This window comes from Helianthus annuus, chromosome 4 (genome assembly GCF_002127325.2).
Source record: "Helianthus annuus cultivar XRQ/B chromosome 4, HanXRQr2.0-SUNRISE, whole genome shotgun sequence".
Taxonomy (NCBI): Eukaryota; Viridiplantae; Streptophyta; class Magnoliopsida; order Asterales; family Asteraceae; genus Helianthus; species Helianthus annuus.
Genome location: NC_035436.2, coordinates 113473591 through 113488481, shown reverse-complemented (window position 1 = coordinate 113488481; position 14891 = coordinate 113473591). Strand labels below are relative to the sequence as shown.

At 34.3% G+C, this 14891-nt stretch overlaps 1 protein-coding gene across 2 annotated transcripts; it reads left to right on the top strand.

The window, feature by feature from the left end:
- Positions 1 to 1156: 1156 nt before the first annotated feature.
- On the top strand, positions 1157 to 5507 carry LOC110908430 (DNA repair protein RAD16). 2 transcript variants are annotated; one of them, XM_022153368.2, is made up of 16 exons: positions 1157 to 1323; positions 1409 to 1489; positions 1625 to 2631; positions 2711 to 2833; positions 2901 to 2974; positions 3079 to 3142; positions 3218 to 3364; positions 3445 to 3530; positions 3619 to 3688; positions 3765 to 3884; positions 3977 to 4210; positions 4345 to 4449; positions 4620 to 4772; positions 4838 to 4926; positions 5019 to 5099; positions 5294 to 5507. In XM_022153368.2, the coding sequence occupies exons 1-16, from the start codon at positions 1284 to 1286 to the stop codon at positions 5364 to 5366; spliced, it is 2547 nt and encodes an 848-aa protein (XP_022009060.1). In that variant the 5' UTR covers positions 1157 to 1283; the 3' UTR covers positions 5367 to 5507. The 2 variants fall into 2 exon arrangements, with proteins under 2 accessions (XP_022009060.1, XP_022009059.1); XM_022153367.2 differs by having other exon boundaries at positions 1162 to 1323; positions 1400 to 1489.
- The last annotated feature ends 9384 nt before the right edge of the window (positions 5508 to 14891 follow it).

The following is a 14891-nucleotide window of genomic DNA, read 5'->3' as shown; positions in this document are numbered from 1 at the left end:
ACGTGCTAATTACCGTCTCTCTTCTTGCTATCTTATTGACACTTGCCTTATACTTACTCATATACCTCGTCTGACCCTGACACGGTCAAACTGTCAACACATTCTCAACTAGGTTCCAACAATTAAATACAAACCATTTCCATGCATATTCATATATGTGTTATATATATATATATATAGAGTAAGGTTAACATACAAAAAGGCTTATCATACATCACGTAGGAGACAATGGTAACCGTTGGATCAGGGGTATAATCACGCATGGGACCACATAATCACACATGGGACCACATAATCACGTATGGGACCACATAATCACGCATGGGACTATAATCACGCACGTTCTATGATAATAACGCACGTTATATTTTTTGTCATGTATGTTAATGTAGGTTAAGCCCTGATGTACATTATACTTTCTATATCTATATATATATATATATATATATATATATATATATATATATATCCCTTTAGTCAAGCAACATACCTGACCCTGCAATGAGACCGACACCACTTACTTAGAAGATTGGTACTTACCTTAGTTGGGAAGGGAAACGCATTTCCCTCCTTTATTCTCACCCGATATTTTTTACTTGTTTATGGATCCAATCTTTCATTCCCTCGTGTCTAGTTCGTACTTAGTTAAGGATTCAAGACTTTTCATTCTTACTTTTTATTTTTTACATAAATAAACGTAACATATAATTATCGTTCATAATTTTCAGAAATAAAAAAATAAATAAAGTGAAAACTTCCCTCGGTGGACCACTCTTACGTTTGACTACAAAATGGAGACTGAATCGAAATTTGACATAATAGTGAGGTGGAGAGAACTATCACTAGTGCTCTAGTGGTGACCACAGGTATTTAAGTTCCACCTATGGTGGGTCCGTGTGAGTTTTCCCCTCCAGGTCTCAAGTTTGAGTCTAGGTGATAGGGGTTTTTCGAGGGTTTAAATTGGTAATATATTATGCGAGGGGACTCTTTAACGCCGACCCAGTTAAGACAACATATCTTAGACCTTTCAAGATTTGCAAATAATTCACACCTTTAAAAAATAAAAGAAAAGAAAAAGAAAAAGAAAAAGAAAAAACTGAGGCGGAGAGAAGAAGTAACCCAGTCATTTAAATACAAGCTGGATTGTATTTTGGAAAACTTAAATGAGACGGTTTGGAAAAGCGTGCCCCATACACCCACCCACCCACCCAACCACAATAGGTTTTCCCGCGACCGCTAGTAGTCTTCCCTCACTTGTCAGTTGAAAACCCTAGCTAACGTCGATGAAGCTTCGATCTCGATCGTCTGATCCTTCTCACAAAGGTAAGTCTCCCACATTGATTTCTGTGTTTTTTCGTAAATATGTAGACTGAAGAATCATCGTTTTGCGTTCTGAGAGTTCATTTAGGTAAGAGCATTATGGAGGATCCGGATAACAGCATCAGCAGCTGGTCTTCAGATTCTGACTACAGCGAATCCAGTCATGAAGGTTATCTATCCTCTATGCCAACTTACTTCACTTGTTTTCTTACACTACGTAGTTTTAGGGCTAGGAAAACTTTCTAACTAGAAAGGAATGGTTTAAGTGCTCTTTCATGATTTGACTTTGTGTTGGTGAATACAGGAGGAGGAGGCATTGGCAACGACGAACTAGTTGATGTATCGGATTCTGAGCCGCCAAAGAGAAGGAAAACTGGTTCATGGAGTGATGAAGAAATGGCGCTTGAAGTTGATGATGTTGTAGTAAAGAAGAATAAAACAAAGAAGAAAGCAAAGAAGAAGACAAAACCAACTTTAATGTGGCAAGTTTGGGAAGAAGAGACTGAGAAATGGCTTGACCAGCATATGACAGAGGATGTTGATTTGGATAATTTGAACGAGATAGTCGCAGAAACGGTTGGCCCATCCCCGGATTTGATTATGCCACTTTTAAGGTACCAAAAGGAATGGTTAGCATGGGGATTGAAGCAGGAAGAGTCTGCTTCAAGAGGTGGTATTCTTGCAGATGAAATGGGAATGGGGAAGACTGTGCAAGCTATTGCTCTTGTACTTGCTAAACGCGCACTTCGCCCTTCTTCTTCTTCTACAGGCGTCAACACAACTCTTGTGATATGTCCATTGATTGCAGTCATGCAATGGGTCAACGAGATTGATCGCTTCACTGCTAAAGGAAGCAACAAGGTACTGGTATATCATGGACCCAACAGGGGAAAATCACTTGTTGAATTCTCCGAGTATGACTTTATTGTAACTACCTACTCTATAGTGGAGGCTGAATATCGGAAAAATGTCATGCCACCAAAAGATAGGTGTGAGTGGTGTGGGAAAATGTTTTATGCAAAGAAATTGAAGATTCATCTTAAATATTTTTGTGGTCCTGATGCTGTTAAAACCGCAAAGCAATCAAAGCAGTGCAAAAAGAAAGGAAAACTCGGAGAAAAAACGTCTCTTTCAAAGGCAGATGTATCTGATGAAGAGGACGGCGAACACAAGTCAAGTAAAAAGAATACAAAGGGTAAGAGGAAGAAAGAAAACATCGAAACAAGTGCTTTTCCAGATATTTCTTCAGGTTCTGGATCTATGAAATCTTTTCTGCACTCTGTAAAATGGGATCGCATAATTTTGGATGAGGCATGTTTTCTTCAGTTATATTATGCTTAGACGAGTGCCTTAATGTTATGTTAAGTTTTTTTCTGGCTAATATATACAGGCTCATTACATAAAAGATAGACGCTGTAATACCACGAGGGCTGTTTTTGCCTTAGAATCTTCTTATAAATGGGCTTTAAGTGGCACTCCCCTTCAAAATCGTGTCGGTGAACTCTACTCACTCGTAAGTTTTTTCTCATACAAGTCAATAGTTTGCCATTGTTCATTTCTGACTTGTTTTTATTTCATAGGTTCGCTTCTTACAAATAACTCCATATTCTTATTACATGTGTAAAGACTGCGATTGTAAAGTGCTTGATTATAGGTAAGGTTTTTTTTTTTTTTTTTTTTTTTTTTCTAGCATATCTATGGTTTATGCATGTTGTTCATGATGTGTTTTTTGGGATCACAATCTATTTAATTTTGTAGTTCAAATTCATCATGTCCAAGTTGCCCTCACAAATCAGTGAGACACTTTTGTTGGTGGAACAAAGTGAGTTATGCTTTAACTTTGAGATTACTGATTGCTTTTGAGCGTGGGGTTTAATGTGTTGTATGTTTAAAACAGTATATTGCTAATCCGATTGCAAATAGAGGGCGTACTGATGATGGTATAAGAGCTATGATTCTGCTTAAAGATAAGGTTTTGAAAAGCATACTTCTAAGACGTACCAAGAAGGGCAGAGCCGCAGATCTTGCACTCCCTCCAAGAATAGTAAGTTGTATGCCATACTGTTGTGTTGATTTAGAAAATAAATGATTCAATAACCATTATATTTTGGATGCTGTTTACAGATTTCTCTGAGGCGTGACTACCTTGATATCACGGAGAAGGATTATTACACTTCACTCTATACTGAAAGTCAAGCGCAATTTAATACGTAATTTTTCTTTCATGTTAATTTATTTTCTGTTAAATAACATTTTCACTTTGTCAACCAAATTTTCTTGTGATGATTTTGTGTGCAGTTATGTTGAAGAAGGAACACTGATGAACAATTATGCTCATATCTTTGACCTTTTAACACGCCTGCGACAGGTTATTAATTGTCCTCTACAATTTTTGAAATGTTGATTTGCAGGATTCTTTTCTTTTAACTCTGATGTGAATGCAGGCTGTTGATCATCCTTATCTAGTGGTGTATTCTAAAACTGCTGTTGCAAGGAGAGATGAGACCAAATCAACCAATGAACAAATTTGTGGTATATGTCATGATGTAGCAGAAGACCCTGTGGTACTATATAGACTCTTGCTCTTAGATTCACTTTAAAAAAAAAAAATACTTGGAACATAAAAGGAAATGTTAAAAATAAACCTTATTTCCAGGTGACATCATGTGAGCATCTGTTCTGTAAGTCGTGCCTGATTGACTTTTCTGCTAGCTATGGTCAACCTGCGTGTCCAACATGTTCAAAACCACTTACGGTGGACTTCAGTGCAAACAATCATGATCAACAAGTTCAGAAGCCGAAATCAAGTTTTAAAGGATTTAAATCATCTAGCATTATAAATAGAATCCGCCTTGAAAATTTTCAGACAAGCACAAAAATTGATGCTCTGGTATATGGTCTCATTTCTTTAATATTATTTTTGTTAACCCTTGTACAAAATTACTAGTTTGGACCCGTTAGTTAACCCTTGTAACTTGTCTAGTTTTGTTAGACATTAATTTAATGTGATTGAATATTATTCAGAAGGAAGAGATCAGATTCATGGTTGAAAGGGATGGTTCTGCTAAAGGAATTGTATTTAGTCAGTTCACATCATTTCTGGATCTGATACACTATTCTTTGCACAAGGTAAAATTGTTTTATTAGTTCTATATGTTTTTTTTTTTTTTTTTTTTTATAGGAAATTTTACACAATAGTTAGTAACCAAGTTTCCCAAGTGTTTCACTAGTGTCGCTCAACTATTGTTAGTTCCATTTCTTTGAAGATTTCTACAAATGTTCTTTTTTTTTTGTTGTAGTGTGGTGTCAAATGTGTTCAGTTAGATGGGTCGATGACGATGGGTGCTAGAGAAGCTGCAATCACAAAATTTACAGATGACAGAGACTGCAAAGTCTTCTTGATGAGCTTAAAAGCCGGAGGCGTTGCTTTAAACCTCACGGTTGCCTCTCATGTAAGAACTCCAAATCACCATCTTACATTTTCTTCAACAGCAGCCACTGATTTCTGAACACTCAGGTATTCTTGATGGACCCATGGTGGAATCCTGCTGTGGAGCAGCAAGCACAGGATAGAATCCATCGAATAGGTCAATACAAACCAATCAGGTTGCTTCTTTTCTCTTCTATTTATTTGTATAAATATAACTAAATTGATTATACAAGTCCATTTTGTTGACTGTGTGACTTGTATGTTGCAGGGTTGTGAGGTTTGTAATCGAAAACACGATTGAGGAGAGAATTCTGAATCTGCAAGAGAAGAAGAAACTTGTGTTTGAGGGGTAATTTTCTCCTCTTTTTTTTTTTTTTTTTTTTTTTTTTTTTACCATGAAGCAAATCTGATTTTGGGCCTTACAAGTGGGTATTTGCCAGGCCCAAAAAACCCTCACTTGGGCTCATACAAATAGGATAAACTTACATAGATAATAGTTGCAGTTTAATAGATATCTAGTGAGGGTGTTTGTTTACACTGCAGGACCGTTGGTGGGTGTAATGAAGCTCTGGGAAGGCTTACCGAGGCTGATATGAGATTTCTTTTTGCCACCTAGACCCAGTCCGGTTTGGTTTGGTTTGGTTTTATGTTGTTGGTAGTCAAATGTTAATAATATAAGTTCAATGCCTAGTATAATGTTGACCTTTATTACCGGAATCAGTAATCTTAACAGTCCAATTTGGAATGGTTGGTGTTTTAGCTAAATGATTGGTTTAAAAAGGACCAAAAAATTGGTTACTAAAGGAGGGCGGTATGGTTGCGGGGACCAAGCTCGGGGAATGGTTTCACCGATCGGTGAACCACCCCTAGTGTTTGAGTTAAGGTGTTTGAGTAGGAGAGGGAGAGAAATCGGTGACTATTCACCGAAGGTGGAGTGATGGAGGAGAGAGAGAGAGAGAGGAGAGAAGAAACAATCATTGAGTGGGTGTTTGAACCATACCTAGTGTTTGAGTAGAAAATGGGGAGCGAAGGGGGGGGGGGGGGGAGTTGACATGGCTTTATATCATTGGGTAGAGAAAACTCAAACACCCTAACTCAAACAAACCATACCGTCCACCCGAATGACACTCCTAAGAGATAACTAATCTTGTTTGATTCTAGTTTTCATTTATGTCGTTTTCAGTAGTTTACGAAATTCTGATTAAGATAGAAACTAGGGGGTGTTTCAGAATTTGAATGGAATTCTTTAAAAGTTCATGATATGTTTGGTTGGTAAATATATTATTGGAACTGACATGTTCAGAAAAATCTTAATAGACAAAATTAACCCTCTCCCCAACCAAAAGAATAATCTGCCATGGATTGTGTTTAGTTGTCGTTAGTAGGGATGAGGTTGGTACCAAATGCTAATCCCTAGTCTTTAGTCTTTGTACCTAAACTCGCACAATTTCAACCATCACCATGGGTGAAACCATCACTACTCAGCCTCTCTATGCTTTTGAGCTCATTCGTTTGGAATAGAACTGTTCTATCGTGTTATAGTTTCGATCTTTGATTTCTGGTTCGTGTGTTTTCAAGAGTGAATTTGCCTTGAGGTCGGTACCAAATGCTAATCCCTAGTCTTTAGTCTTTGTACCTAAACTCGCACAATTTCAACCATCATCACCATGGGTGAAACCATCACTACTCAGCCTCTCTATGCTTTTGAGCTCATTCGTTTGGAATAGAACTGTTCTATCGTGTTATAGTTTCGATCTTTGATTTCTGGTTCGTGTGTTTTCAAGAGTGAATTTGCCTTGAGGTCGGTACCAAATGCTAATCCCTAGTCTTTAGTCTTTGTACCTAAACTCGCACAATTTCAACCATCATCACCATGGGTGAAACCATCACTACTCAGCCTCTCTATGCTTTTGAGCTCATTCGTTTGGAATAGAACTGTTCTATCGTGTTATAGTTTCGATCTTTGATTTCTGGTTCGTGTGTTTTCAAGAGTGAATTTGCCTTGAGGTCGGTACCAAATGCTAATCCCTAGTCTTTAGTCTTTGTACCTAAACTCGCACAATTTCAACCATCATCACCATGGGTGAAACCATCACTACTCAGCCTCTCTATGCTTTTGAGCTCATTCGTTTGGAATAGAACTGTTCTATCGTGTTATAGTTTCGATCTTTGATTTCTGGTTCGTGTGTTTTCAAGAGTGAATTTGCCTTGACGTTCTTTTGATTTTGATCCTGATTTATGGTTTGCTTGAAAGAAAATGCTCATAGCTATTTTGATATCGATCCCGATGTCTGACTTTCTTTTGATTTTGATCCTGATTTATGGTTTGCTTGTTTTCTTGAATGAAAATGCTCATAGTTATTTTGATATCAATCCCGATTTTTGGTTAGTTTTGTATTCTGGAATGAGTCCGCCCTGTCACTGTTTGGATTTGTATTTCGGTTTCAATATATGAAACTTCATGATCGCTACTTTGATATTTTGTTTGATAAAGGAACTAGGTTAAGAACCCGTAGTGGTGGTTACAAAGTTTGTTTTAAAAATCCCCAAGGTTGATCCTATATTTGTTGAGGATACTAACAATTTGAAATTTGAAATTACATCATAAATTATATAAATATAAATATATATATATATATATATATATATATATATATATATATATATATATATATATATAGGGTTAGGTTCATTTGTGAACCTTCCCTTATTTGTGAACATAGTGAACCCATCTTGACCATTGATTTTAAAAGGATAGGATTGTCATTACCTAATTAGATTTATTCTTATTTAATTTTAAATCAGTTATAATTTAGATTTATCAAAATCAGTTTCCAAAGTATTGTAACCAATTCCTACGTTTTAGAAATTCAAATTAATGATTCACAAACAAAATTACAATTTTCTCTCTCTAAATTGAGAAGATTAGACACCCCTTTTTTGATCTGTCGTTTCCTTCTTCTTCAAACATTCTTCTACAACATTCTCTCTCTAAGTATTTTGGTTGTTTAGGTTCATATACTTCCTTAAAAGTTTAGATATTATATGCAAAGTTAAAAAGTATACATATTCTTACAGTTTGATTTGATTATGTAGTGGTTGTGCAATGCTGATAAATATTGTCATGACCCATGATAGAGATTGAAGTATGTATAGTCTCGTCCCTCCTTATATTATGTGGAAATGATTATCAGACTAACTCTTGAATTTCATATATCATGCGTCTGCTGCAGGGATTTCTTTTATTCACTTTATAGATACTTGGGCAGAAGGGCTAAGGCCTTTTTTTCAATTGTATCTTAAAAATAATGCCCAATGGGAGCTAATTTTAGGTTTTGCTATGCGTGGAGGATTCGTTGGTTGTGTTGTCATCGATTATTTATACAATTGGATCTCTTATATTAACATGGCTTCATGTTATATTTTTGTGTTGCTAGTCTTATACATATACGTGTATATATATTTGATAGAGTCGTATGAAGATGATGATTAAGATGAAGACGATTAAGATGAAGACGATGATTCAGGATGAAGCCCTAATTTACGTACACACTGAATTCTACGTATTGTACATTAGTGATTTTAGTTATTTTTATTTTTTATGTATTGTACATATATGTACTTTGACAAAAATGATTGTTCCGAACATGGTTTGATAATATGTAAACCCAACTCGTGTGCATATGTTTACATATAATATTAAATTATACATGTAAAAACAACCAGATTAAGCTAGTATACATATATGTATAAATCCAGTATACACATTCACTTTAACCCTTTTTATAACCAGTTATTCTTATAACCAACAATCTACATGCAAAAGTATACACATATGTATATTCCTATTGTGCACAATCATAAAAACATATTGATTACGCTAGTATACATATATGTATAATAAAAGTGTACATAACATTACACATTTTCTTTTACCACTTTACCATTGTAGAGATATACATGCACGAGTATACACATATGTATAGTCCAATTTGTACACAATATACACATTTTGTTTAGCACACAATCAGATGATAATGCTTTTGCAAAAGTAGCCAAATTAAGGGGTTTTAGATCGAGTGATTTGGATGGTTTTTATTATCTTGTACTATCAATGAGTGTTGTGGTGAATAATCAACCATTAGCCACCATTTAATTGCAATGTAGTATGGTGATCGTTGTTTTTATTTTCTTTAAAGAAGAGAAAAAGGTAATGGTAGTTTTTAGAGATTTGTTTTTGTATAATAAAATTTGAATTGAAAAGATAATTAAAACTGGACAAGCATATTTTTAGGAATCATCTTTTCAAATGGAGATGACGGTTACCAATTTTCAATTAGTTTCCAATTTTACCCTTTCTATTAAAAATTAAATCAAATATTATGTATCTTTAATTACAATAATGCCATTAATCTAAAATCTATCATCTCCTAAATCAATGGACAAGATTTGTTCATTTTGTTCACAAAAATACTTTGGTTCACTCAGGAACCCCATCCTATTTTTGCGCGCCGTTTTTATGCTCCTAAATCAAATATTATGTATCTTTAATTACAATAATGCCATTAATCTAAAATCTATCATCTCCTAAATCAATGGACAAGATTTGTTCATTTTGTTCACAAAAATACTTTGGTTCACTCAGGAACCCCATCCTATATATATATATATATATATATATATATATATATATATATATATATATATATATATATATATATATATATATATATATATATATATATATATATATATAGGGGAAGGTTCAAATGAAAACCACTAGTTATTGTGAAAACTCGAAAACTAATTAAAAAAAGCCAAAAAAACATACAAAATTTTTTTTTTAATTTTTTTTTTGCAATCAAAATTTCGCAGGTTTTTTAATATAAAAAAAATTTCAAAAAAAAAAAAAATTTTTTTTGTGTAGTGCACATGTGTAATACTGCACATATGTATGTGTACTACACATGTGTATTATTACACATGTGCACTACACAAATTTTTTTTTTTTTTAATTTTTTTTATATATAAAAACTAGCGATTTTTATAAAAAAAAATTGAAAAAAAAAAATTTTGTGTGTTTTTTGGGCTTTTTTTAGTTAGTTTTCGAGTTTTCACAATAAAAGTGGTTTTCATTTGAACCATCCCCTATATATATATATATATATATATATATATATATATATATATATATATATATATATATAGGGGAAGGATGTATAGAAAACCCACTTTAATTTAGAAAACCCGGGAAACTCAAAGCTCACGATGTTTTTTTTCCTTGAAAAAATTTACACATGTTATATACATGTTTTTAAGGGTTTTGGGCAAAAAAAAAAAAAATCAAAAAAGCGCCGAGTAGATATTTTTAAAAAAAATAAACAAGTTTTGGTGTAACACATGTTACATTCATCTGACATATTTGTAACATGTGTTACACCAAAACTTGTTTATTTTTTTTTAAAATATCTACTCGGCGTTTTTTTGATTTTTTTTGCCAAAAACCCTTAAAACATGTATATAACATGTGTAAATTTTTTCAAGAAAAAAAAAACATCGGGAGCTTTGAGTTTCCCGGGTTTTCTAAATTAAAGTGGGTTTTCTATAGATACTTACATTATATATATATATATATATATATATATATATATATATATATATATATATATATATATATATATATATATATATAGAGTAGGGATCATGCGGAAAGTGTGTTTTTTCCTAGAAAGTCTAGGAAGCGATCTGGGCCATCCAATGGGTGTGTTTAATGGTTAAGATGAAGTCAATGGCAATCTTGTAATTTTTTAGTTTATTTAATTCATTGTTTTAAAAGACTAGGGGCAATTTTGTCAATATATCGTGTTTTAAATCAATTAGATAACCGTCAGTCAAACTCAGTCACTAATTTCACGCATTTTCCCTCTCTCTCTCAAAACCCAACTTCGAAACTCCAATCCCTACAAAAAATAACTACAATCATGGAAGAAGATAACTTAAGAAAGGATGGAGAGCACCGGATCAGTTGTCGGAAGCCGTTCGAAAAACCCCGTAGTCGCAGGTATTAATCATGCAGGGCACCAAGAACACGCTGTTAAAACACAGCGTCAAGAAATATCAAGAAAACACATCGTATTAATCTGCTTGCTGTTAAAACACAACGTCAAGAAACATCAAGAAAACGCATCGTATTAATCTGCTTGCTGTTAAAACACAACTGTATGAATCTGAATGCTAAAACACAACTGTATGCATCTGCTTGCTGTTAAAACACAACTATATGAATATGAATGCTAAAACACAACTGTATGCATCTGCTTGCTGTTAAAACACAACTGTTTGAATCTGAATAGTAAAACACAGCTATATGAATCTGCTTGTTGTTAAAACACAACTGTTTGAATTTGAATGCTAAAAACAACTGTATGAATCTGCTTGCTGTTAAAACACAGCTGTATGAATCTAAATGCTAAAACACAACTGTATGAATCTGCTTGCTGTTAAAACACAACTGTATGAATCTGAATAATAAAACACAGCTGTATGAATCTGCTTGCTGTTAAAACACATCACCAAGAACAAACTTTTAAAACACAGTACCAAAAACATGCTGATAGATTCCAGCAAGAAAACGAAGGAATTATTGAAGTGAGATCAGAAATCGAAAACAAAAAATTCCGAAATTTATGGATAGTTAGTTATTGAAGATAATTTCCTAAAATAAAAATAGATTGTGAAAGTACATAAATGCCCTTTTAGATAAAATCCTTCAATGCCACATGTCGCGTTCTTATTGCTTCCTAGACTTTCTAGGAAAAACACACTTTCTACCCAACCCTTTTAGATAAAATCCTTTCGCGGCGTTTTTATGCACCGCATTCACGCCTCTGGTTTTTTACGCGCCGTTTTTTCAAGCGTCGTTTTTTACATGTTTTTTAACGCGCCGTTTTTCACACGTTTTTTTACACGCCTTTTTTTACATGTTTTTTACACGTCGTTTTAACGCGCCGTTTTTTACACGTTTTTTTGCGCGCCGTTTTTATGCTCCGTCTCCGCCCAATTTTTTTTACGCCTCGTTTTGCCCAACTTTTTTTACGCCCCGTTTAGCCCTTTTTTTTCGCGCCGTTTTTTACGTTCCGTATTTTACGGCCCGTTTTTTTTCCAAAAAAAAAAATTTACGGTTTACGGGATAAAAATTTTTAGCTCAATTTTTTACGATTTAAATTTTACGTTTTGCGTTTTTACGTTTTACTTTTTTTTTACATTTTACGTTTTTACGTTTTACGTTTTTACGTTGTACGTTATACGTTTTACGTTAAAAATTTATACGTTTTACGTTAAAACTTTTTACGTTTAACGTTAAAAATTTTTACGTTTTACATAAAACTTTTTACGTTTTACGTTTTACGTTAAAAAGTTTACGGTTTAATTTTTTTTTTTACAAAAACTTCTTTACGCAAAAACGAACGCACTCAGAAATCGCAAACTCGGGAGATGTCTCAGATATATCGTTATCATCATCGACTAGGGGGGAAAATTAAAAACCAACAACATCAAAACAAAGTCTATCTCGAAAAGAAAACGGGGTTTGGCTCAGATTAACTGATAATCAAAAAGGCTGCAAAAGAGGGGTTACAGGTTTAAAAAACCTACCCTCCGCCGTCCATGCCGCGCTATCAAAAACTAGGTTTTTTTTTTTTTTTTTTTTTGCATCATCGCCACCCAAATCCAACATATCAAAACCCACATAGTTCACTGATAAAAAATCGCCAGAAAATCAAGAACACAGGCGTTAAATCAGCAGAAAATCAAAAATCACTAGAAAAGCAAAAATTCATCAGATTCTTGTTCATGACCACAAATTTCATCAAAAATCACTAGAAAAGCAAAGTTCATCAAAAATCATTAGAAAAGCAAAATCACCACAAAGTTCAACAGATTCTTGTTCGTGACCCACATATCAAAAATCAACAGATCAAACCCACATATCAAAAATCAACAGATCAAATCCACCGAACATGCAACTTACTCGAACAAAGAATCTGATGAACTAGTCTTGAACCAATTAAACCCATAACCTCCAAAGTCGACCATAGCAACAACTCTGAGAACATCATCATCTTCTACTTTCACAGATTGTCGGGATTGTGTTTTTGGGGTGAGCCGCCGGAGAAGAGGCCACCGGCAGCCCGTCGCCGGACCTGTGTCGGTCGGACAGGAGATCGAGAGAAGATGGGGGGGGGGTATCTTGCCGGAAACAGAAGCCGGCTCCTCCCCATGGGTCGCCGGTCTTCATCAAGCAGGGGGGAGGGGTTGTGGGTGTGGCTGATGTTGTTATGGCTGGGTCTTGAAGGTGATAAGATGAAGAAGGAGACTAAGCTCCCTATTTTATTTTGTTTGTGTGAACAATATTGCAGGCAAGAGAGATGAGAGGGTGAGGACAAGTGAGATGAGAGAAGTGAGAGTAAAGTGAGATAAGAGAAGTGAGAGGAGAGAGATTATAAAAGTCTCCTGCAATAAATGAAGAGAGATATGAGAGATTAGACATTTGAAGCAAATGACCAAATTGCCCTTTATTCCAATTGGTTGAGAGTGGTTCTCACGGTTCTTACAACTGGGGGTGGTTTCTATTTTAGCGACTCCCTATATATATATATATATATATATATATATATATATATATATATATAATATAGTATAAAAACTAAACGTAACAAAAATTAAGGTTATAAAGAGTTTAATTCGAAAATCAAACCAAAAATAGATCGGGTAGAGTTGAGTGGGCAATAACCCTTTGAGCGGGTAGATCACCAATTATCCTATAATTGAGGGACTAAAATTGTAACATTTTCTTTTCAATCATACTATATAACCTTTTGAAGGGGTAGATCACTTTCTTTTCTTTAAAAGTCTCTTTTGGGACTAAAAGTGTAACATTTTCTTTTCAATCATAAGGACAATACATAACTCCATTAATGGTTTCTTTCATCATTTCCCTCAATCAAATCCACCGATTACCACAGGTAGGTACAACATTTCCCCTCAATCATTTCACCAAATCTAGGTCAAAATTCGTAACATGATGAAGAAAATGTGGAGGCGAGCTGCTGTTTTATTTTTGTGTTAACTGTTAAGAAAGAGATAGGGTTACAAAGATAAGATAATCGATTTAAAAAAAAAATTAACATGACCGGCCCGACTCATTGGCTATGACCCGTCGGCCAGACCACCTGCCCAATGTTGAAACGACTAAAACAAGCGAACCGACCCGCTCTTGTCTCCGGCCGGCCGGGTCCAGGATTGAAAACATTGGTTTTAGGTGAAGAGGCTGTTAGTGAGTAAAGAAAAAATAAAATTGTTTTGAACAAAGTTGATTTGTTAAATAAAAATGCATTTTGAAAACTGTGAATATGAGAACAAATGATTTTTTAATAAGAAATGTTAGTCCTGGTAAAATTGACAGTTTTTAGTTTTTACTAAGGCTAAAAAACCAAAATATGAGTTTAGAATATTAAAAACTAAATGAAATCAAGAATTTCAAGAAAATTTCTTTCGTTAAAGGAGGATAAATGAAAGAGAGTTAAAAAAATTGAGAAAGAATCAAACTCAAATTTGTTTAAAAGGAAATTTTAAAGAAACATCAAGAACAAGTTATTGACAAAACAAGATTCATCTTCCTAAGCTACTGAAATTATAAAATGGAATTGGTTATTAAACAAAAGAAGATGTAATATTCAAGAACATATCTACCTAGTGCGAGGCTACAAGTTGCAGCCTTGAGGTCTCGTGTAGAAAAAATAGTACTTTAAAGCTAAAGTTGGTTGGTAAGTAGAACACACCGACTTGTTTTGGGTTGTGATAACTGGTTAGGTATGCTGGAGGATTCAAATCCTAAATAAAATCCGAATCTAATCGAGTCTTGATGCTATGTGTCACACCCCGACGACGTAAAACAACAAAACTTGACGGAAACGTCGGGGAGTGTTGTAACAGAATCATTGTTTCACAACCATGGATTAAATAATTTCGTTTTATTGAATTATTGAACTCATTGTTTTATTACAAATCAAATAAATACAAATATCGTCTTTCAAGTTTTAAAGTCGCTAAGGCACGAGTCCATCCTATGTGTATCATGCAT

Coding starts and splice junctions, on each gene's coding strand:
- LOC110908430 (XM_022153367.2), top strand. CDS start 1,284: ATGAAGCTTCGATCTCGATCGTCTGATCCTTCTCACAAAG. Junction 2,975..3,078: donor TGTAAAGTGCTTGATTATAG/GTAAGGTTTTTT, acceptor TTAATTTTGTAG/TTCAAATTCATCATGTCCAA. Junction 4,450..4,619: donor TACACTATTCTTTGCACAAG/GTAAAATTGTTT, acceptor TTTTTGTTGTAG/TGTGGTGTCAAATGTGTTCA.